This window comes from Corythoichthys intestinalis, chromosome 13 (assembly GCF_030265065.1).
Source record: "Corythoichthys intestinalis isolate RoL2023-P3 chromosome 13, ASM3026506v1, whole genome shotgun sequence".
In the NCBI taxonomy this organism is placed as follows: domain Eukaryota; kingdom Metazoa; phylum Chordata; class Actinopteri; order Syngnathiformes; family Syngnathidae; genus Corythoichthys; species Corythoichthys intestinalis.
The window spans coordinates 14544533-14570385 of NC_080407.1; the positions used below are offsets into that span (position 1 = coordinate 14544533).

The following is a 25853-nucleotide window of genomic DNA, read 5'->3' on the forward strand; positions in this document are numbered from 1 at the left end:
GTGTAAATAACGGCGACGGTGAGAAGCCGGTAGATGTCATTTTTGACTGAAGATTTGCTCGTTTTTATTTGTATTTTTTTAGTATTTTATCTTACTTGAGTTGCGGCGATTGTTTCTGAGCGTCCGGGATGGGCCCCGGCTGGAAGGACTGGCTGGGCGAGGTGGTGGCCGAGCGGGCCCGCTGGGGCGAACCTTGGGCCGACTGGGACGGTGAAGCAGAGCCAGAGCGGTGACCCACTGTGAGAGCATCATGCAATTATTATTAAGAGAAAAAAAAAAATGAAAATAGCGTGACTAAAGTGAAATTCATTCAAGAAATAAAGGGTTATCCTACCTCGTCTTGGTTGTGTAGTCTATAATATTAAAGCAGAAAGAGAAAAATAATGAGTACTAAATTGTACATAGCACAATGTCGTCGAATTCAGTTTTGCAACCTTCAAATCCTGCATTTGAAGGGCAGTTACGTGTCTCAATTCTTGAAAATTTGACTGATACCTCAAATATATATTAAATATATCAATTCATTTTCAACATGGCACAATAAACCAAATACCATAGACTTCAAAAATTATTGAAATGACACATTTGCCGTCGCACACTCAGCTTCATTTATTAGCAGTCGGTCACATGCAGCAATACAACGCCGGATTTTTGTTGAAAGTTGTACTGCATACAAACAGGAAGGATTGTCTCAGGAGTGATTTGTTCGAGAATTCAAGGTAATTATTATATTTTTCGTACCATGCATGCATTTTGAAACGTTGTGAAAAAAATCTATGGGAGAAATTAGCAGCTCCGGCATTGCCATTCTACTTCGGAATATTTACGTAAAATAACTGCTAACTGCCTTTTTTTCCCCCCCAAGACTGTTTTAAGTCCATATCTATAAAAAAATTCAGAGATTTAAGCATATATTCAAAAGAATTTTTAGCGGAAAAAGCTCTTCGTTGTACTAAGAGGTCCGCCAATGTTTCCAAATTCCAACCTCGAAACCTGCTTTGAGTTGTTTGACTGAAAGATTATTGGAGACACAAAAAAAATCTCCATTGGCTCAATCCCAAAAAACAATTGTCTCCCATTTCCAAAACCAAGCAAACAATTGTCTCCCATTGGCAAAACCCACAGCACAGAGGTGTGCCTTATCAGGGGAATTGGAACTTGTAAATGGCAGCGACGCAATCACTAAATACATCACAATTGATTTACTTTGTCCTCAAATCAAGCATTTACCTTGACGGAAGAAGGTGGTGGTGTAGAAACGCCTAGCAGCACCAGCGCCATTTTGTGCAGCACCAGCTCTGTAATCAGCTGCTTATCCTCCTCAAGGTGTTCCCCAATGAGTGGCATGGAGCTGTCCATCACCTGACAAAAACAAAACAAAACTTCTTTTGTCCACAAGATGGCAGTGTTGCATAACAACAATTTGCAATTTCTCCCCCCCGAACACCCCTTTTTAATCCCTATTTTTCTGATTACCCGACAGGAATCTGGCAGCGCGGTGGGGTGTGGCCCGATGTTTTGGCCGATTCTGCTCTTTAATTGAGCTGTTCTGTCTGGACAATGTAGCCCGCCGCATGGGAAAGTTCAACGGGAAGCGTGTTGTGCAGACACGTAAACTTAATGGAGGGAATTACTCACTCGTGAATGAAAACAAGGGGTGGTGGTGGTGGGGGGGGGGGGGCATTCGTGTAGGAAAAATGATGTAGTGAAAAAAACACAAATGACTTTTTAAGATGTGTTTGACTGCAGGGATATTGCGTGATTTCACTCGTCATGCCTCTGTACAAATGCATGAACACAGTGATTTGGGATTCCAGTCCAAATGGATTGGACGTAGGGCCGGCCCAGCCTATACGCAGACTATGCAGCTGCTTAGGGCCCCTGACCACTAGGGGTCCCCCAATCTGGCAATTGTTTAATTTATATTCTATTTTGTTTACTACAGTTTGCTTTATTTGATTTTTGTGAGTTTTGACACTTATTACAAGCTTAAAAAAATAAAAGTTCCTTAACTTCTTTCTTTCCTCTTTGAGAAAAAGGTTTGGTGCTATCTACTGTGAGTACTGACAATCATTTGGGGTGAGAAGTTTGAAGTATACAGTGCAACAAAATCTGATTAAAATACAAAATATGGACGTATGGCTTGGATTGCATGGATGGGTTTCACAGTACACTGTGACGAAATGGTGGGCCAAAAATATGGGCCCCTTTGCATTATTTTGCTTAGGGCCTCCAAATGGCCTGGGCAAGCCCTGATGTCGTCTATCGCCATCAATGACTGAGCATGGGGTATACTAGTCATTTTCAAAAAAATTGCACACTGTGATAAAGTTAATTATTTTCTGTAATGTACTGATAAACATTAAGACTTTCATATGTTTTAGACATAAGCGGATTTTAATGGGGGGCCAGGCCCCTCCTGGTGTCCGAAAATTGTCATTGCATGTAATTGACTTTCCTATATGGATAAATGTTGTAAAGCCATAAAACTGCAACAAAAATGAATGAAATGAACAAAAAAAAATATTTTTTATAATGGGTCAAAATTATTTTTCAAGCACCTTAGACGGTCATTTGCTTTGCATATAATTTAAAAAAAAAAAAAATTTGATCGATTTTTTTTTTTTTTTGCGGGGCAATTGAATGATTTAGACACATACGTCCTAATCATAGTATGGCCCAAACACAAAAAGGATTGCTTCAACCAAAGAAAACTTTTTCAATGAAAAATTAAGCATTCAAATGCAAATTTATCAATCTCAAATATTTTTTCACATTCAAAAACTTCTTCTATGATTGAAATTTTTCTTTTTTTGATTGAAATGAATTTCTTTTTGAAAATCTATATATATTTTTTGAAGCAACTTATTTTTTGACTGAATAAAAAAAAAGTCCTAGCCAAAATGTGGCCCAAAAACAAATCAACATTACTTCAAAAACCTTGCTTCAATCAAAAAAAAAAAAGAAAAAAAAAAAAAATAATCAAAGAAAAATAGCTTTCACGTGCATTTTTTTTTTTTAAGTTTCAAATTTATTTTTGCATTCAAACTTTTTTTTGAAATTGAAGCAACATTTTTTTGGGGTTAAAAAATAAAGACAAATCTACCTCCATATGGCTCCGCCCAGGGGATACAATTTTTGACTGGGGTAACTACATTGGCACGACACCGGCGGATGTACTATATTCAATGGATGACGATCTTGGCGAAAAGTATTGCCTAAGCAACCTGATTTAGAATTCCCCTCAAGAATGGTGGGGAAAAAAACGCTCATTGTCAACTCATTATTATAAATATTGTTGTCAGTTAATTTTATTGCTGACACTGCGTTTCGGGGTCATCAACATGTTGTGCCCCCCCCGCCCCATAAGTCAAACTCCGCCTATGATTTTAGATTCATACCACACAACTGAAGTAGTTCAAGCCTTTTATTGTTTTAATATTGATGATTTTGGCAAAAAAGTCAAGAAAAAACAAAAATCCCTATCTCAAAAAATTAGCATAATTCATCCGACCAATACAAAAAAGTGTTTTTAATACAAAAAAAGTCAACCTTCAATTAATTATACTAGCTATGCACTCAATACTTGGTCGGGAATCCTTTTGCAGAATTGACTGCTTCATTGCGGCGTGGCATGGAGGCAATCCGCCTGTAGCACTGCTGAGGTGTTGTGGAGGCCCAGGATGCTTCGATAGCGGCCTTAAGCCTGAGTTCTGCGCCTGCGTTGCGGTGACGGCGAAGCGATTACGGCGTACATGAGCATTCGATAGTTCTGCGGTGAGGGAACGCGTTGCTCTGTAATTCACCGCCAAGCCACTAGAGGGGTGTGGTGTTATGTTTGTACAGTTTTGGGGCATGCTTGTTGACTTCCGCTAGTCTAGTGTAACGGAGAAAAACATAATGCAAGATGGAACGCTTGAATGTGGATCTTCTGCTCATCAACATTGAATAAATGTTGAGGGGCAGGTGACGCAGAAGACGGTTTCGAGGCGGTCTGGCCGACTTTTGATGCCGCACGGAGAATTCTAGACTCGGCTGGAGAGAGCTAGCTGTGGCGGCTAGCTTCAAACTGCCGTCGAGCACTGCGTCCAAGGTCTAAATGATGAACTGCACCAACCAAAAATACGACATAAAGTGATAAAAAGTTGGCAGTTTTTGGCCAACTGGGTCACCGCTTCGTGTGGCCACTCGATTCCGAACTCTCAAGTCTCGGTGGTTCTTTCGTTTTTTTTTTTTTTTTTCCAATCGCCGACCTTGCCATTTGGCAATCATAATAATGTCTTGACGAGACTTGCTCTTCGATGATACTCCCGTCGGCTTGGTCCAGTTAGGCGTGTAGAAAAATAATCTTTTACAATGGCGGTGATTTCGTGCTGAACCGGAAACAACAGTCTGAGCGAAACAATCACAGTCCATTTCCCCCACGTCATATGCGTTGACGTGACGCTAGGCTGACGCTAGGCTTCGAAAAATCATGCGGACCGCATCAGGCTGCGGCGCAGGGTCGTATATCGGGTCTTCCTTGACGGCGCAGGTCTGATGCGGAAGTATAACTCAGCCTTTAAGCTCATCCACAGTGTTGGGTCTGGTGTCTTTCAACTTCCTCTTCATAATATCCCACAGATTCTCTATGGGGTTCAGGTCAGGCGAGTTGGCAGGCCAATTGAGCACAGTAATGCCATGGTCAGTAAACCATTTACCAGTGGTTTTGGCACTGTGAGCAGGTGCCGGGTCGTGCTGAAAAATGAAATCTTCATCTCCATAAAGCTTTTCAGCAGACGGAAGCATGAAGTGCTCCAAAATCTTCTGATAGCTAGCTGCATTGACCCTGCCCTTGATAAAACACAGTAGATCAACACCAGCAGCTGACATGGCACCCCAGACTATCACTGACTGTGGTTACGTGACACTGGACTTCAGGCATTTTGGCATTTCCTTCTCCCCAGTCTTCCTCCAAATTTTGGCACCTTGATTTCTGAATGACATGCAAAATTTGCTTTCATCTGAAAAAAGTACTTTGGACCACTGAACAACAGTCCAGTGCTGCTTCTCTGTAGCCAAGGTCAGGCGCTTCTGCCGCTGTTTCACACACGCCTGTGCACGGTGGCTCTGGATGTTTCTACTCCAGACTCAGTCCACTGTTTCTGCAAGTCCCCCAAGGTCTGGACTCGGCCCTGCACCACAATCTTTCTCAGGGTGCGGTCGCCTCTTCTGGTTGTGCAGTGTTTCCTGCCACACTTTTTCCTTCCCATTGAGGTGCGTTGATACAGCACTCTGGGAACAGCCTGTTCGCTCAGAAATTTCTTTCTGTGTCTTAGCCTCTTGCTCGAGGGTGTCAATGATGGCCTTCTGGAAAGCAGTCAGGTCGGCAGGCCATGATTGCGGTTTTGAGTAATGAAGCAGGCTGGGAGTTTTTAAAAGCCTCAGGAATCTTTCGCAGTGGTTTTGAGTTAATTCGTTGATTCAGATGATTAGGTTAGTAGCTTATTTAGAGTACCTTTTCATGATATGCTATTTTTTTGAGATAGGGATTTTTGGTTTTTCTTGACTTTTTGGCCAAAATCATCAATATTAAAACAATAAAAGGCTTGAACTACTTCAGTTTTGTGTAATGAATCTAAGATATTTGAAAGTCTAATGTTTATCAGTACATTACAGAAAATAATGGACTTTATCACAATATGCTAATTTTTTTAGAAGGACTTGTAAATATGGTCGGAGACATTTTTGGGTGATGCCATATCATGTATGAGATTGTCTGCCTATATTCGGGTTGCCCCCGAGGTCATCGTAAAAAAAAAAAAACTCATATGTGTCATTCAAATGTGAAAATATATAGATAAAACTTATTTTTGGAGTTATACTTCCATCTAGTGTGGAGAAACTCCAAAAATAATAAAATAAATAGAATATATAATAGAATAAAAGTGTCGAATATATTGTATCATTAATATGAGAGATCTTACGGTTAGGCATTTAATTCCATTCGTTATGTTTTGAAAAATAGAATAAGGGTTAGGCTGAATATATGAATATATTGAGAGAGAGAAAAAAAACCTTAGTGACCATTAAAACAAACTGGACAAGATTATTTTAAAATAAGAAAGTGCTATGTGTCAAGGATGAGTGCAAGTATAAAAAAGTGCTAAAAGATATAAATAAAAACCACATTACAATCAGTTATATTCCCAAAAAGTAAGATTCAACCTATATACAGCATGTAATTCAATTTGAGCAGTCCCTTAACCAACAGCCCCAAAATAAAATGAAAAAAATAAAACATTTAAAAATGGATGTGTATACCAACTGAAAGGAGCAGAAGAGGGGGGGGGGGGGGGCAGGAAAGATTAGGCTATGACAGTTGGAAAAAGTGTCAATGATATTCAACAATTTTTTATTACTATTATTTGTGTTTTTTCTGATGATTGCAATTTATAAATCTTATTTCATGTTGACATTTTATTAGAATAGCGTACCGTACGAATGCTATTTTTAGACCGCAAGGCTGCGAGACGTCATTGTTGTAAATCGGAAAGGGGTCAACATAGCATGCTCGCATACGACCCATACAAGTACTGCTTGTTTTCTGCCGTCAATCTTTCAAAAAATAACATGCCGAGTAAACACTGCTGCTATGGAACTTGTACAGACGACTCGAGAAATTACGACCGTCCACACATGAAGGTTGTTTTCTTCAAGAAGCCAGAAGGAAAAAAATGTAAACAGTGGATCAACTTGTGCGGACGTCCATAAGACCAATTTAACGCCAGCAAGGTGAAGCCATTCACCTTCAAACATATGATACAGATAACAATCCCAATCCATTGCCTGCCACGAAGAGGTAATCCATTTTGATATATTTACTTATTTTTTAGCGTGGCGTTTTGTCGTGCTGCTTCTGTCTGACAATGATTGACCTGGAAAAAAAAACCCAACAGTCATGTAGGCTTATTTTTATAAAATAAGGATATTTTTGTGGGGTGGGGTATCTAGGGTACCTAGCTTTCTAGTTATCGTACCATAGAGTGCCTTTTTATTCAAAAGCCGACGGATAGTACGGGTTGACAATGTTGTACCCTCGGACTGCAGGACAGATTGAACTTCTTTGGATGTTAGTCCAGGTTCTTTCTCTACCATCGGCACAATCTTTCCTTGAAATCTCTCGTCAATGTTTCTTTTTAGTCCACATCTAGGGAGTTTAGGGATTTACACTTATTGATGACACTGCGCACGGTAGACACGGGAACATTTAGGTCTTTGGAGATGGACTTGTAGCCTTAAGATTGCCCATGCTTACTCACAATTTTGCTTCTCAAGTCCTGACAGTTCTTTGGTCTTCTTTTCTCCATGCTCAATATGGTACACACAAGGACATAGGACAGGGGTTGAGTCAACATTAATCCATTTTAACTGGCTGCAAGTGTGATTTATTTATTGCCATCACCTGTTATGTGCCACAGGTAAGTAACAGGTGCTGTTAATTACATAAATTAGAGAAGCATCATATGATTTTTTCAAAGGGTAACAATACTTTTGTCCGGCCCATTTTTGGAGTTTTGTGCAAAATGATAATGATTTAAATTTTTTCCATTCGCTTTTGTGTTTTTTCATTGCAAGCAAAGTAAATGAAGATATTATTACCAAAGCATTTGTAATTGCAATCATTTTCTGGGAGAAATTGAGCATTATCTGACAGAATTGCAGGGGTACTTTTGGCCAGCACTGTACTGTAAATATTGTATGAGCAATATAGGTTTGGATATTTCATTCAATTAAAAAAAAAATCCTCTAATTTTATTAATTTTTATAGTGATTTAGCTAAAATATTTCTGGAAATTGATAGTTTCTGTTGCAGTATTAGTTTATCATACATTGGGTAATTTGTTGGATAGAGGATTAAAAAAAAAAAATTTAATCCAGTAATTTTGAATTGAATGTTCAAATATGAAAACAAAGGAATAAAAGTCTTCAATTTTTGAATTGTAGTTTTCATTATTTAGTTCATTTTCCTTTAACAATAACCCTGTAATTCATTTTTAGTTTTCAGTATCATTGTTTTAGACTTTTTTGTTTGTTTGTTTTTTCATCCTGTCATATTCAATATTAGTTCATTTGCTTAGATTGGACGCCTTTTATCGTCGATTGCAGTGAACGAGTTAAATACCATTAAAAAGACGGCTGAAAGCACATTAACCACGAGGGAGAACTGTCACGGCCTGGAACACAACACAAATTCCTGCTACGATGGACGGACGGATGTTGCCTGCCACGCTTAATTAAATTCCATCTCGCTTCAAGGCTGGGGCAGATCGAGGAAGAACATTTGTTTACATTGTGTCATGCTTTCTCACTGCTACTCCAAAACGTCTCTGGGGAGCCGCTGCACGTATCCCGAAATAGTTTCAAGTTAACGCAAAGAGGGTGGGCTTGACCCTTTTCGCCGTTGACCTCATCCTGTGGAAAGATAGCGAAAAATGTGATGTCACGCCGTCCGTCTAAATACGGCTCTGTCAGATGTCCCAGTTGGGCCCGTTTCCTCTGATGAGAAGACATACGCAGCTGTTCTAAAAACAATCTGCGATAATACGACTATTTGTCTGCTGCCGTTCTCCTGAGGAAGGTCCACCTTCACATTTCCTTGCTACAGTTTTACACTCATAAAAAAAGGACTATCCTTTTCAGAAAAAAATGTTTTGACAGTGGACTTCTATTTAAAACTTATCATTAGCTTAACTCATTCAGTATGTGTTGTAGTCATAAAAGAGGGAATGATAGTATAAAAAACCTATTGACGGCAATAGATGTCCAATTAATTACAATTTATTTAGCATTATTAAGAAAACTGACTTGAAAAACTTCAAAACATTAGTTAAAAAAAGCAGTTAGACCTCACAAAACAAATTGTGCTCTCCAGTGTAATTACTTTAATGACACCCAAGGGCGTAGGTCTGCATAGGGATGGTAGGGAAATAGCACTACCAACTTTTCAGGATGCACAAATTGTCCCCACCAACTTTTAAGCAACCTTATTTGTATTATATAATGACTTAAATTATATAGGTAATTTTGATCGTCTCCCCATATGTTGTAAGGATATACAGTGGGCCAAATAAGTATTTAGTCAACCACTAATTGTGCAAGTTCTCCCCCTTGATTGTCAACATGGTTAAACCTCAACCATGAGAGACAGAATGTGAAGAAAAAACCCAGAAAATCACATTGTTTGATTTTTAAATAATTTATTTGCAAATCATGGTGGAAAATAAGTATTTGGTCAATACCAAAACTTCATCTCAATACTTTGTTATGTACCCTTTGTTGGCAATAATGGAGGCCAAACGTTTTCTGAAACTCTTCACAAGCTTTTCACACACTGTTGCTGGTATTTTGGCCCATTCCTCCATGCAGATCTCCTCTAGAGCAGTGATGTTTTGGGGCTGTCGTTGGGCAACACGGACTTTCAACTCCCTCCACAGATTTTCAATGGGGTTGAGATCTGAAGACTGGCTAGGCCACTCCAGGACCTTCAAATGCTTCTTATGAAGCCACTCCTTTGTTGCCCTGGCTGTGTGGTTGGGATCATTTTCATGCTGAAAGACCCAGCCACGTCTCATAAGGAGATTTTCACTCAAAATCTCTCGATACATGACCCCACTCATGCTTTCCTTTACACAGATCAGTCGTCATGGTCCCTTTGCAGAAAAACAGCCCCAAAGCATGATGTTTCCACCCCCATGCTTCACAGTGGGTATGGTGCAATTCAGTATTCTTTTTCCTCCAAACAAGGGAACCTGTGTTTCTACTAGGGCTGTCCCAAACGACTAATTTTCTCCCGATTAGTCAGCCGACTATTTTTACGATTAGTCGACTAATCTAATAATTTAAAAAAAATATATATATTTTTTTGTTTACTAATTTAGCAATGACATTTTTGTTGACGCTTATCAATTCACAAAAAACATATTGGAACACTTAAATTATTTATTAAAGTACAAATAAACACGTAAATAACAATAATAAATCACAAATAAACAATGAGTTCAAATGCTGATAGAATTAACTAGTGTAGCATCCCGATTGAAAAGATGGTCTCTTAAACTGATGGTTTACAACTTTTATTCCATCCTTGATGTAATCACACTGTAAGAGCTACGGTGCACACAAATAAAACAACACAATTAGAAAGTAATGAAAACTGTCAACCTTTTTCCTTTTAAAACTTATTTATATATCAATGAATTGCCTATATGAATTGCCTTTACCTTAATTTATTACCTTATCATTGACAATGTCTCCCTTGAGTGCAATCACTGTATAGACTGTATATATTTATGACCTTTTAACCTTATATAATTTTCTATACCATAAAATAAACCATAACATGAAATAAACCTTTCAGTTAGCATTAAGTACAATACTAATAGCACTTATAGGCCCATTGTCAATGAAACATTATTATTTAGTAAGGCGACAGCACCCTCTGGTGTACAAAAAAATGAAAAAAAAAAAAAAAAATTTACCAACGGTGACGGCGCTTGAGGTGTTTATTCACGGCCGACGTGCAGCCAAGCTTGGCATTGAAGAGGCAGGACAGACGAGTACCCTCCTTTGTTTCTTTGAAATAAGTCAATGTTTTGGACACTCTGGTGCGCTTTTTTGGCTTTGTGCCGCTTTCCCCGCTTGCATACAGAGCATCTGACATTCTGAACTTTCCGCGCATATATTTTTTTTAACCCTTCATTAACTGTCGACGGGATGTTGTGCTCGTCGACGGATTTACGTCATCGATGACGTCGACTATGTCGACTAGTCGGGACAGCTCTAGTTTCTACCAAATAGTTCTATTTTGGTTTCATCTGACCATAACACATTCTCCCAGTCCTCTTTTGGATCATCCAAATGCTATCTAGCGAAACGCAGACGGGCCTGGACGTGTACTTTCTTCAGCAGGGGGACACGTCTGGCAGTGCAGGATTTGAGTCCGTGGCGGCGCATTGTGTTACTAATAGTAGCCTTTGTTACTGTGGTCCCATCTCTCTGTACGTCATTAACTAGGTCCCCCCATGTGGTTCTGGGATTTTTGCTCCCCGTTCTTGTTATCATTTTGACGCCACGGGGTGAGGAGGGAGTTGAAAGTCCGTGTTGCCCAACGACAGCCCCAAAACCTCACTGCTCTAGGAGACCTGCATGGAGAAATGGGCCAAAATACCAGCAACAGTGTGTGAAAAGCTTGTGAAGAGTTACAGAAAACGTTTGGCCTCCGTTATTGCCAACAAAGGGTACATAACAAAGTATTGAGATGAACATTTCGTATAGACCAAATACTTATTTTCCACCATGATTTGCAAATAAATTCTTTAAAAATCAAACAATGTGATTTTCTGTTTCCCCCCCCCCCCCCCCACATTCTGTCTCTCATGGTTGAGGTTTACCCATGTTGACAATTACAGGCCTCTCTCGTATTTTCAAGTGAACTTGCACAATTAGTGGTTGACTAAATACTTATTTGCCCCACTGTAATTGACCATACCATTATTAAGTGAATTATTTTCATTATGTTCAGGCTTACTTTTACCCCTTTTTACTGCTGAGTGTGCCAGTCCATTTTTCCCCTCAAATGCACGTTAAATTGGCTGATGACTTGGACTTGGAGTATTAGAAGTATTTTTTTCCCGACCAGCTGCAGCCATTGTATTTATTGTAAAAAGACATCAATGTTGTGAAGGTGGGGAACACGCCACTAATTTTGCTACTGAAAGTCCGAACTGTATCAGCGTTAGCATAACATTAAACCGTGTGAATTTGCTAACCTGCAAAACTTGAGTAGGAATCTGCTTAGAAAAAAAGTGTCCTCCTCTATTTATTTTCTACTGTTAACGTTAATTAAACTGTGAGAAATGTAGTAAGCCGAGGTTTACCCCTTTCTCCCCAATTTTCATTTTTATTTTATTTATGTGGTTTTAAAGCAGCCTGAAGGAGCTTTCATTTTTTTGTTGAGTTTGGCTGTGCTTGTGGACAAAAGCAGTAGTGTCTTACCTGAAAGCAGGCTCAATTTTTATTTATTTTTGTTTATCCCTGACTCAGAGGTTTTTTGTGTTATTTCTAATGTATATTTGTATATATTATATATAAGTTAAGTTAATTTCTCAACACTGTTAAGTGGTCTTAAGACAAATGTTTATTTTTTGCATTCCTGGATAATTAAGAGATTATTAACAAGTTTGTATTTATTGTGTATTTTAATATAATTTGAGTTATGTTCAAATATTGAAATATACATTTGCTGATTAAATCCATTTATTCTGGAAGCTTTTAAACTGTTTGAGTAGTTTTTGAAAACAAAGGTTTGAATGGAAGAGTGTATCACCTGAACCAATACCTATTAAAGTTAGTATAAGTCATTACAGATGTATTTTGCATTGATTATTTAGCCTATCAATTTATTAGGTTTATATTCATGAGAAATGTAGCCCTGACGCCCATTCACCCGATCTGTTTGGTCTTATTAATGTCCCGTCCCCAGCAAAAAAGTGAAAACAAAACATACGCCCTTGATGAGACCCATTTTTTTTTTTAAAGTACAAAAAAATTGAAGCTACATATTTTTGAAGTGCAATATGTGTTTTGTTGTCTTTTTTTGTATCAAATAAAACTCGGATGCCTGACCGAAACCATTTTTAAAGTGACACTTGCCTCATAAATCCATTGTTTACATGAGTGCGCAGTTTATTTTCATTCCGCTATGAGCATGTTTGGGCTCCCGACTAATCCTCCTTTCAATGCTTTGATCGCTGCTCGCCTTCATGTTTGTTCAAAAACAGCTATGACTTGCCCTTTTGTCCGCAAGCGAGTCCTTGGCAAGTTCTCATTCAACACCACACCACTATATCAACTCTCAGTGAGCCTTCAAAGGTTATTTCGGAAGCCAACAGACCTCAATGATGTAGTCGTTGCCATCTTTTCCGTGGACAGCCTTCACCGCGCATATGTCGAGGCCGCCGAACATCTCGGCGCAAGAGTCCACCCACAGTCGGTATCTGGAACAAAATGACGGCTTGACTTGAGAAAACTGTCAAATACGGTGGTATGAAAAAGTATCTGAACCTTTTGGAATTTCTCACATTTCTGCATAAAATCACCATCAAACGTGAGCTGATGTTTGTCAAAATCACAAAGATGAAAAAACTGTCTGCTTTTATAAAACTACCCAAACATTTAGAGGTTTTCATATTTTAATGAGGATAATACGCAAACATACGCAAACCATCACATTTAATATTTAGTGCCCCCCCCTCTCTTTGGCAGCATTAACTTCAACCAGACGCTTCCTGTAGCTGCAGATCAGTCAGGCACTTCGATCAGGACTAATCTTGGCCCATTGTTCTCAACAAAACTGCTGTAGTTCTGTCAGATTCCTGGGATGTCTGGCATGAATCGCTGTCATGCCACAGCATCTCAATGCAGTTCAAGTCTGGACTTTGAATTGGCCACTCCAGAATGTGTATTTTGGTCTTCTGAAACCATTGTAAAGTTGATTTACATCTGTGTTTTGGATCATTGTCTTGTTGCAACATCCATCCTCTTTTTAGCTTCAACTGTCTGACAGACGGCCTCAGGTTTTCCAGAAAAACATCCTTGATAAACCTTTGAATTAATTCTTCCATTAACGAAGTTGTCCAGGCCCTGAGGTAGCAAAACAGCCCCAAATCATGATGCTCCCTCCAGCATGCTTCACGATGGGGATGAGGATTTTTTCCTCCACACACAACATTGTATGTTACTCCCAAACAATTCAACTCGGGTTTCATCAGTCCACAAAATATTTTGCCATAACTTCTGTGGAGTGTCCAAGTGCCTTTTTAACATTAACATTAAACGGGCAACAATGTATTTTTTTGTTTTTTTTAATTATTAAAAAAAAAATTTTTTCGAAAGCAGTGGCTTCCTTCCATGGAGTCCTGTTAGTCTTTAGCAGACACTGTTTTTTAACAGTACTCTGCGCTGAACTCTTGAGAGGTTTGTATCCTTTACCAGCTTTACACAAATCAACAATCCTTGATCGCATGTCTTCAGACAACTCTTTTGACCGAGCCATGATGCACATCAGGACAATGCTTCCCATCAAGACGATTCTTACCAGGTGTGTGTTTTATAGTGGGCAGGGCACCTGACTTAAATTGTTTGGTAAAAATTGGTTTCAATTGCTTTTTAAGTCTCTTTAGGTTTACTTTATTGTTTGCATACTATCCTCATTAAAATATGAAAACCAATAAATGTTTGGGTGGTTTTAGTTGAAGCAGTTTTTTTATCTGTGTGATTTTGACAAAGATCAGATCACATTTGATGGTGATTTTATGCAGAAATGTGAGACATTCCAAAAGGTTCCGATTAAAGATGTCCGATCACATCATTTTCAAAGTATCGGAATCGGCAAAAAAATATCGGACATGCCTTTTTAAAATATATATATATTTTTTAATTAAATCGTTTTCTAATTGTATTTAACGTTACAGACAAAATGTCTTACACTCATTCAGAGTCTTTAGTTTTGGCTTAAAGTAGGGCTATCAAATTTATCACGTAAATGGAGGTAATTAATTTTTTCAAAAATTAATCACGTTAAAATATTTAACGCAATTACCGCATGCGCTGCACGACCCACTCACGCATTGTCGCGTTCAATCTATAATGGCGCCGTTTTACCTATATATAGAGCTAAAAGGCAGCGTAAAATGAGTAGAGTGGATTTTGGCAGTCTTTGGAGCCTTTTATTAATTGGCCTTACAATTCCTCTCCCAACAATTAGAAATATCGTGGGAAGCAATGTGGGGAAGAAAGGTAGTACAGAGAAGATATATCAACTGGTGCCACTACGCAGTCATGGTTGCACTTCCCATCATGCATTTGGGCAGAACAGTTAAATGGCTACAGTGTCATTTACTGAAAGCTCAACAAATACACTAGATGGCAATATTTAGTCACAATATACAAAGTCACATTTATCCTTTAAGAATTACAAGTCTTTCTACCCGTGGATCCCTCTCACAGAAAGAATGTTAATAATGTAAATGCCATCTTGAGGATTTATTGTTATAATAAATAAATCCAGTACTTATGTACTGTATGTTGAATGTATATATTCGTCCGAGTTTTATTCATTTTTTTCTTAATGCATTGCCAAAATGTATATGATCGGGAAAAATGATCGGGAATGATTGGAACTGAATCGGGAGCAAAAAAAGCAATCGGATCGGGAAATATCGGGAACGGCAGATACTCAAACTTAAATGATCGGGATCGGATCGGGAGCAAAAAAACATGATCGGAACAACCCTATTTCCAATACTTTTTCATACCACTGTAGAAGCAATAGAGTTTAATGATGTACCTGTCAGTCATGGCAATCTGTTCCAACATGGCTGACCCTGTGTTCGCCTTCCAGTTCCCTGAAATGGAGGTTCTCCTAAAAATATGAGATGTAAGCGACTCATTAAAACAAATGGAGATTTTTTTCGGAGATTATTTTAATTTTGGTTTACATGTAAGCCTTGTAGTTGTTTCCGATCTTCTGAATGCGAATGTCATATTTGGACTGCACGTATGGCTCGGTAGTGGCGTAAGTCCCGGCCAGCGCGACCACGCTGGTGATGTCCTGGAAGTCCTGTTGGTTTTCCACTTTGATCTGTTTTTTTTTTTTGGGGTGAGACGTCACTAATTAGAAAAGCCCAGGAGCGCTCTGCTGGGTGTGCCACAGGAAGTTCACACGTGGACGCGGGATAATGAAGCATGCCGGTGTGGAAATACTTTGAACGACGTCACGTCGGGACTGTTAGGTAATTATGTGTCAGGCAACCGGGGAAGTTACGTAATGGCAGCATAGGGACATGAAAATACACTTCTTGAACAGCAGTATTTTGGCATCGACGGTGATGGATGTCCAATCCGTTTCGACTAAATGCAATTTTTGTCGAAATGGGTTTGACAGCTGTTTTCCACTCATGTTTGGGTGCGAAATCCAGAACTGATCTCTAGAATGCAGTTTTAGAATTCGCATAGCAATTTTATTTAATACCAGCAGTATGACCCGGCGTTACTCGGGTATGTATAACATGAACGCAATACAGTATGGCAGATAAAACATACTTTCCTTAGAGATGCAGCTGCAGTAATAGTAAAAGGACACCATAAAGCATTTATTGCGCAATTGCTTTTCAATTACTGTGTACAGTCTTGTGGGGAGGAATGAAACAGTTTTTTGTGTTTCACACTTGCTGATTTTGTGCCCCATACACCGCATAACCCCAAGAGCGCGCCGTCATTGAACCATTGCGGCCGTAACACATAATAGATAACAGTCGCTATAGGACGGTTGTCCAGCAGAAATGAATTGCTCGCACTAAATGGAGGCCAACTGAGATCAAACCCATCTAAAGAACACTCCCAGAAACAAAGTACAACTGTTTCATATTTTGTAAGTCCATAGGGAACGAACACACACACACACACACACACACACACACACACACACACACACACACACACACACACACAATCCCCCCCCCCCCACACACACACACACAATTGCAAAAATCCTGCGTTTCTCCTTTGTACTGCAGTCAGAATAACTGCCGATAGTCTCGGCTAAATTTGACTCGCCTGACATATTTTCTTACAGCCCACCTTCGCCGACTGTGACAAACGCAGGATTTTTGCAGTTTGAGTTAGAAAAGTCAACCTTGCTCTCCAGTCCATTCCAACCGAGACCCCTCGTGGCTATTCTTACTAACTTTACTGGGCTCGTGCGTAAAAGTGACACTAAAAGCACAAAATACTCCTTAGATGGTTTCTCCTAAATGTGTATTTTACGTAGATATTGTTATTATTAGGGCTGTCAAAGGATTAAAATTTTTAATCGAGTTAATTACAGCTTAAAAATTAATTAATTGTAATTACAATTCAACCATGTATGAAATATGCCATATTTTTCTGTAAATTACTGTTGGAATGGAAAGATAAGACACAAGACGGATATATACATTCAACATACTGTACACAAGTACTGCATTTGTTTATTATAACAATTAATCAAAAAGATGCATTAACAATATTAACATTCTCTTAAAGCGATCTAAGGATAGAAGGATCTAAGGATAGTTCTTAAAAGATAAACGTTAGTACAAGTTATAGAAATTTTATATTAAAACCCCTCCTAATGTTTTTGTTTTATTAAAATTTGTAAAATTTTCAATCAAAAAATAAACTAGTAGCTCGCCATTGTTGATGTCAATAATTACACCATGCTCACTCATTGTGCTGAAATCCATAAAATCATTTGGGCCCAAGCGCCAGCAGAGGGCGCCAAACACCAAAAAACAAGTAACAAGCGGACATTGCACTGCTGTCATTTTAATCTGTTTGAGCGGGGCATGTGCGTTAATTGTGTCAAATATTTTAACGTGATTAATTTAAAAAATTAATTTCTGCCCGTTAACGCGATAATTTTGACAGCCCTAGTTATTATCTCAATAAATCATGTCCAAGAGCTGACTGCCACCGTTGAGTAGGTTTTATTCATTTTCAAGCAACGTAAACAGTCTGAGCTGCTCCAGCTTTTATTTTGTTACTTCCGGTCTCCAGTCATGTGAATTTGCATATTACTCTAAATATTTAGTTTGAACTGTTTCCAGATTTAAGATTTAAATTAGGGCTGTCAAAATTATCGCGTTAACGGGCGGTAATTAATTTCTTTAATCAATCACGTTAAAATATTTGACGCAATTAACGCACATGCCCCGCTCAGACAGATTTAAATGACAGTACAGTGAAATGCCCACATGTTAATTGTGTTTTATGGAGTTTTGCCGCCCTCTGCTGGCGCTTGGGTACGACTGATTTAATAGGCTTCAGCACCCATGAGCATTGTGTAAGTAATTATTGACATCAACATTGGCAAGCTACTAGTTTATTTTTTGATTGAAATTTTTACAAATTTTATTAAAACGAAAACATTAAGAGGGGTTTTAATATAACATTTCTGTAACTTGTACTAACATTTATCTTTTAAGCACTACAAGTCTTTCTATCCATGGATCGCTTTAACAGAATGTTAATGATGTTAATGCCATCTTGTTGATTTATTGTTATAATAAACAAATACAGTCCCTATGTACCGTATGTTGAATGTATATATCCATCTTGTGTCTTATCTTTCCATTCTAACAATAATTTATAGAAAAATATGGCATATTTTATAGATGGTTTGAATTGCGATTAATTACGATTAATTATTTTTTAAGCTGTAATTAACTCGATTAAAAATCGTATTCGTTTGACAGCCCGAATTTAAATATATTATTTAGATATAACATATATATTTAGGATTCAATATAAAATTCAGATTTAGGATATATATTTCGGATATAAATTTCATATATACATATATATATATATATATATATATATATATATATATATATATATTTATATATTAGGGCTGTCAAAATTATCGCGTTAACGAGCGGTAATTAATTTTTTAAAAAATTAATCACGTTAAAATATTTGAAGCAATTAACGCACATGCCCCGCTCAGAGAGATTTAAATGACAGTATAGTGAAATGCCCACTTATTAATTGTGTTTTATGGAGTTTTGCCGCCCTCTGCTGGTGCTTGGGTCCAAATGATTTTATGGGCTTCAACACAATGAGTGAGCATGGTGTAATTATTGACATCAACAATGGCGGGCTACTAGTTAATTTTTTTGATTGAAAATTTTACAAATTTTATTAAAACGAAAACATTAAGAGGGGTTTTAATATAAAATTTCTATAACTTGTACTAACATTTATCTTTTAAGAACTACAAGTCTTTCTATCCATGGATCGCTTTAACAGAATGTTAATAATGTTAATGCCATCTTGTTGATTTATTGTTATAATAAACAAATACAGTCCTTATGTACCGTATGTTGAATGTATATATCCATCTTGTGTCTTATCTTTCCATTCCAACAATAATTTACAGAAAAATATGGCATATTTTATAGATGGTTTGAATTGCGATTAATTGCGATTAATTAATTTTTAAGCTGTAATTAACTCGATTAAAAATTTTAATCGTTTGACAGCCCTAATATATATATATATATATATATATGATATAAGTTTAAAAAATATAGAATATAAATTTAAGATTTACATTTTAGATTTAAATAAATATTTAGTTCGATTTAAACATTGAAGTCCAATTCTTATTATTAAACAATAAATATTTAAGTTGCTAAATAATGTTGGAAATGTGCATAAAAAAGTGACTGTAAACATTTCACACCACATTTTTAACTATGCGTGGCGCTAAATGTGAGAAAATGTTGTCGTAATTTTAGGCATTTGCTGCTTTACAAACGGCGCCCCATAGTTTTCAGGGTAAAACGGGCAAATTAAAAATAGTTCGGGGGCTAAATGCGCCATGAATCTGCTATGACAGCATACAGACGCATTGTTCTATTAAACACAACAGTTGTTTTGGCTTAAAATACAGCAGTTTCTTTTCAAGAGGAGTGAAAAAGCAGAAACTGCTTTTTTCAGTCTTGTCTGTGCTTTCTGCCATATAAAAATAGAAAGATAACAAAGATAAATGGACCTGTTCATCAGACATCACATCATTTTTACGCAATACCATTCGGCTATGAACAGCACTCACCTTTCCCATGCCGGAGTGGGCATGGCCCATCTTCACCACCACAGGATAGGAAGGGCTTGTAAGCTGCAGAGAAGGACAGCATTCTTTTTTAATCTCACATTTTTCGGAATTATAAAACGCTAACATATGATGGTGAAACCCCAACATTTCCCGCAGGAACTCCAGGATGATGGGGTTGCTTCAGGTCACCGGTCTAATTTCACGCCAACACGTGACCGACTGGGGAGAAAATGTCCTTCTCAGTCGGAACGTTTGGCTCTTTAAACATACAGTAGGACCAATGCGGCGTTGACGGCATTTCGACAAAACCGACAGTGGAAAACTGTATTGAATGTGGACGCGTTACAGCGGTGAGTCCCGTGGCATCGCACAAAAAAAAAAAAAAGACAGTGAGGTTCTGGGAAGCTGAGTGGAAGACCACAACTGACTCGGGATGGGTTTGGAGCAAATGAGCAGACCGCAAACACGTCGTTTCTCACGGTTTGTACAATTGAAGTGGACCAAACATCAACACATTACCTCGTCTCTGTGGTTTTGGAACGCCCTTTGGTCTATCTGATATGATTGTAAACGGGAGTGCAATCTAAAAAGGGACTTTTCCACTCTTGATAGAACATCATGTATCAGTGCGTGAAGTACATAGTGAAAGATTAAAGTGTGGTTCTCAAAGTGAGGTGCAAGAACTACCAACGGTATGCAAAATAATGACGGAATCACATGTTAAAACAACCTTCTGTAATCCACTGCAGCTTAGTTGTATTTACCTTAAATGACAAAAGATTCCAATATGATGATTAAGAACTATTGTCAGTCTACATATGTTGCACAACCTTTAGTTTGGGAGGAGATTGATTACGTTTCCGTGCCATTGACGACGCTAGACGTCCAAGGTCAAAAGTATTTTTTGACTAGAGTAAGGGACAAGCAGCTGTAATCTTTCAACCAATAGCCCTTTCAGCCAGTTCTGGGTGGAGCACTGAGCTGGTAATGGGTCAGAACGTTACAATATAAGGCCCGACCTGACATTGAGCCAGGACAAAGTGTACTTTTTCAGCCTCTATTATCACCTCTGCCTTAGCCAGAAACAAAACGGAAGGGCGAGGGTGATCGCGGAGTGAATTTGTGACTCGTTATTTGGATGAAATCATCATTTTTAGCCAATTGTGTGGATATGAAAAGTCTACACGCCCTTTGTGACATCACAAAACAGCTCGACTGACTAACGGGAAAAATGCTAGGGGATAGCAGAGGTTTAGCACGTATCCGAGAAGTACTAAGTAGCAGCAAGGTGCGGAGGTTTGCGTGGACGGAGCCCATAGACACCCACTCTTTGTCCGGACATGTTCCTTCCAGTAATTCCCACGAGCGTGGCAATGACGGCACAAGTGGGAGACGGCGAAATGAGACGACCACATCCTTTGCTCCACCTTAAGGTGTTTGTCATTGATTCAAAAGCCGCAAAAATATGCACCGTCATTTAGGCAACAACGTCTACAAGACATCTGTTATCTCATTTTAGTTAGACGAGACTATAAAGTTTTAGACAAAACAGACTGCCAATAACATTTTTTGGGGTAAAACAAATACAAAACAATTCATTGTCTGTCACTGACGGTGATAAAATAAGCAGAATTGCTTTAAAAATGAACCATTTTTGCATTGGCGTAATATCACTTACAACAGTGAAATTCATGAAACAAACTTCTGGCCAAAAGTATTGGCACCTCTGCAATTTTGTCAGATAATGCTCAATTTCTCCCAGAAAATTATTGCAATTACAAATGCTTTGGTAGTAATATCTTCATTTATTTGGCTTGCAATGAAAAAAAAAAAGAGAATGGAAAAAAATTTAAATCATCATTTTACACAAAACTCTAAAAATGGGCCTGACAAAAGCATTGGCACCCTTTGAAAAATCAAGCATTGCTTCTCTAATTTGTATAATTCACACTTGCAGCCAGTTAAAATGGATTAAAGTTGACTCAACCTCTGTCCTGTGTCCTTGTGTGTACCACATTGAGCATGGAGAAAAGAAAGAAGACAAAAGAACTGTCTGAGGACTTGAGAAGCAAAATTGTGAGGAAGCATCCATCTCCAAAGACCTGAATGTTTCGAGTGTAAAGCCCATGGCACTGTGGCTAACCTTGCTAATTGTGGACGGAGAAGAAAAATTGACCGGACATTTCAGCGAAAGATTGTGCGGATGGTGGATAAAGAACGTCGACAAACATCCAAACAAGTTCAAGCTGTCCCGCAGTCCGGGGGTAAAACAGTGTCAACCCGTACTATCCGTCGGCGTCTGAATAGAAAGGGACTCTATGGTAGGATACTCAGGAAGACCCCACTTCTGACCCAAAGACATAAAAATCCCAGGCTGGAACTGAATAAAAAGGGACTCTATGGTAGGATACTCAGGAAGACCCCACTTCTGACCCAGAGACATAAAAAACCCAGGCTGGAGTTTGCCAAAACTTACCTGAGAAAGCCAAAAATATTTTGGAAGAATGTTCTGTGGTCAGAGGAGAAAAAAGTAGTGCTTTTTGGGGAAAAGGCATCAACATAAAGTTTACAGGAAAAAAAACGAGGCCTTCAAAGAAAAGAACACGGTCCCCACAGTCAAACATGGCGAAGGTTCCCTGATGTTTTGGGGTTGCTTTGCTACCTCTGGCACTGGACTGCTTGACGGTGTGCATGTCATCATGAAGTCTGAAGTCTACCAACAAATTTTGCAGCATAATGTAGGGCCCATTGTGAGAAAGCTGGGTCTCCTTCAGAGGTCATGGGTGTTCCAGCAGGACAATGTCCCCCAAAAACACTTCAAAAAGCACTAGAAAATGGTTTGAGAGAAATTATTGGAGACTTCTAATGTGGCCAGCAATGAGTCCAGACCCTAATCCCATAGGAGAGATCCAAAAATTGCAGTTTGGAGCAGGCACCCTTCGAATCTCAGAGACCTGGAGCAGTTGGCCAAAGAAGAATGGTCTATAATTCCAGCAGAGCATTGTAAGAAACTCACGGATGGATACCAGAAGCGGTTGTTCGCAGTTATTTTGCCTAAAGGTTGTGCTACCACGTATTAGGCTGAGGGTGCAAATACTTTTGTCCGGCCCATTTTTGGAGTTTTGTGTAAAGTGATAACGATTAAAAAAAAATTCCATTCTCTTATGTTTTTTCATTGCAAACAAAATAAATGAAGATATTACGACCAAAGCATTTGTAATTCCAATCATTTTCTGGGAGAAATTGAGCATTATCTGACAAAATTGCAGGGGTGCCAATACTTTTGGCCAGCAGTGTATCAAAAACATGAAGTCATTGGCTGCCACTGATGGCAGTCAACATCCAGTCCATTTTGACTGGGAAGTGGGGCAGCGTATGGTCGCAACCAATTAATTAAAATCAGATGAGTCCCGCTTCCAAAAAACACACTCTGACAGAGCTGTAAGATGCAAACCTCGTAGTGAAAGTTTCAGAAGTGAGTGTATATTCATAAAATATTTCGAGTCATTGTAAACATAGACTTCATAATGTATTGATGGCTCAGATCGGTCATGCACTGCGCCTCGCATTCAAGTAGTGGGGCCCCCACATCAAGATGAGCTGTTCACAAACACACGTACGCGGCGATCTAACGCCGGATTTTTGTTGAAAAAGTACGAAAGCTGGATCGTATACAAACAGGAAGGATTGTCTCAGGAGTGTTTTGTTCGAGGATTCAAGGTAATTATTATATTTTTTCGTACCATGCATGCATTTTGAAACGCTGTGCGAAAAATCAAAAAAAAAAAAAAAAAATGTAGTTAACGTTTATTTTACGTTAACTACATGTTTTTTTTTTTTTTTGCTTTAAAACAATAATCGAGACTGTTTTACGTCCATACCTATAAATAATTCGGGGATTTAAGCATTTATTCACAAAAAATTTTCACCGGAAAAGCTCTGTTTACATATGGCAGCCGCCACATTAACTAACAGACTAGCACTGTGCTTTGACATATTAACATAAAATATACGCTACCTGCACTTTTTTTTTTTTTTTTCTAATCAAGAATCGAGAATGTTTTACATCCATATCTACAAAGAATTCGGGGATTTAAGCATTTATTTATAAGAATTTTCACCGGAAAAGCTCTTTTTACATCAGTCGGCCGCTAGCTACATTCACTAACAGACTAGCATTGTAATTCGACATATTTACGTAAAATAAATGCTAACTGCACGTTTTTTCGCTTTTAACCAAGAATCGAGACTATTTTACGTCCATATCTATAAAGAATTCGGGGATTTAAGCATTTATTCATAATAATTTTCACCGGAAAAGCTCTGTTTACATCAGGCGGCCGCGAGCTACATTCACTAACAGACTAGCATTGTACTTCGACATATTTACATAAAATAAATGCTAACTGCACGTTTTTTTGCTTCAAATCAAGAATCGAGACTGTTTTACGTCCATATCTCTCAAGAATTCGGGGATTTAAGCAGTTATTCACAAGAATTTTCACCGGAAAAAGCTATTGTGGCAGCCCCCTTATCATAGCAAAGAGCTAACAGACTAGTATCATTCCTCGACATATTTACGTAAATTCAAACTGCCCCCTTTTTTTTTTTTTTTTGTGCTTTTAACCAAGAATTGAGACAATTTAACGTCCATATCTATAAGGAATTCAGAGATTTAAGCATTTATTCACAAGAAAATTTTCACCCTAAAAAGCTCTTTGCGATTCCACTCAGTCAGCATTGACGGCCTCATCAACAATGCAGGCGCCCAATTTAACGGCTCCGTGCCCCGTGTCCCGTCAATATATTATGAAGTCAATGTCCTAAATTAAATGGATTAATATGTCTGTCAATGGCAGTGAATGAGTTAAACGTGGAACATTTGGTTTTCAATAATGCCACCCAGAAAACTACCAAAAACCTCCAGTGTGGTATGAACATTAAGAAGCCTCATGCTGAAAAAATCTAATTACGTGGTGGTTGATTTTTCTCTTTGGTTTCATAACTCCCCTCATTTAGAGTAAATCCACCAGACAACCAGCCGTGGAACATCATGAAAATCCTTCAGGGAAGCCCACACGTGCCCTTTTTCTCAATCTGCCAGGTTTGATATAAGTGAGTCACCCGTGACTGTCGCTCAAGTCAAGTGTCTGCAGGAAATTATGTTTCACTAATTCCCACCCGAGAAACAATCTGTGGTTAAAATTTCCATCGCCTGACAAGATCGATGGCTTGGGCAGACGTTTTCAGAGCTGTCGTGAACTGACAGTGATAGACGTCCTGCCACGCTCCCACTTCAAATATACTGTATATATAAACGCATTTCAATTCACAGCAGAAGGACGAAAAACAGCCACATGTTCATTTCAATTCACTAGAGTTGCAGTATGCGGTAGACGAGATCAGTTGAGTTCTTTTAACTGGGATTGTTTTTCCCCTTACAATGTAAATTCACAAGGCTATAAAACTTCAAAACACGTTTTACAGAGCCCTCACGTCACAAGCATGACACATGCGTCGAAGACATAACAACTGAGTTGTCATGGCGACCCTTTAGGCTAACATCCGCCCAGGACGGCGGCTTTAGATGCTGTTAAACTATACACAGTAGAAGTTGCCTAATGGGGCATGGTAATTATTGTTGTGGCAGTTGAGCTCATCTGGCTTTCATTAACATGTGCCCTGGTATATTTCCATGAAAGGGACAGCTTATTGCTGAAGACGGAAGTTTCCAGAGTGGCAGTAGTGAGACACCTGTTTGGCCAACGCACGGCTCGTTCCAGAATCGGAGGACATTATACATCCAGATTTACAAATGTTAAATAATCCACTCAGATGCAAATGTATATTAAAATGATGTCAATCGTTTGGGCTGTAGAAGGTTTCGTTTGTGCTGCTCTCTTTTTTAAAATACAGTGGTATGCAAAAGTATCTGAACCTTTTGGAATTTCACAAATTTCTGCATAAAATCACCGTCAAATGTGATCTGATCTTTGTCAAAATCACACAGATGAAAAAACTGTCTGTTTTCACTAAAACCACTCATACATTTATAGGTTTTCACATTTTAATGAGGACAGCATGCAAACAATGAGACGAGTCGCTTACATCACCTACCTTAATTTCTGGACTATAAGGCGCACTTGACTATAAG

The 25853-nt window shown here is 38.5% G+C and overlaps 1 protein-coding gene across 2 annotated transcripts in view; it reads right to left on the reverse strand.

Moving 5' to 3' along the window:
* The window catches only part of LOC130928701 (synapsin-3-like), a 383502-nt gene that overhangs the window by 34826 nt on the left and 322823 nt on the right, over positions 1-25853 (reverse strand). For both annotated transcript variants that reach the window (XM_057855415.1, XM_057855416.1), the window contains exons 10-16: positions 19700-19762; positions 15540-15682; positions 15389-15463; positions 12935-13037; positions 1231-1362; positions 335-353; positions 96-237 (exon numbers count right to left, since the gene is read on the reverse strand). In XM_057855415.1, coding sequence (XP_057711398.1) covers positions 96-237; positions 335-353; positions 1231-1362; positions 12935-13037; positions 15389-15463; positions 15540-15682; positions 19700-19762 — 677 coding nt within the window. The remainder of the gene's footprint in view (positions 1-95; positions 238-334; positions 354-1230; positions 1363-12934; positions 13038-15388; positions 15464-15539; positions 15683-19699; positions 19763-25853) is intronic.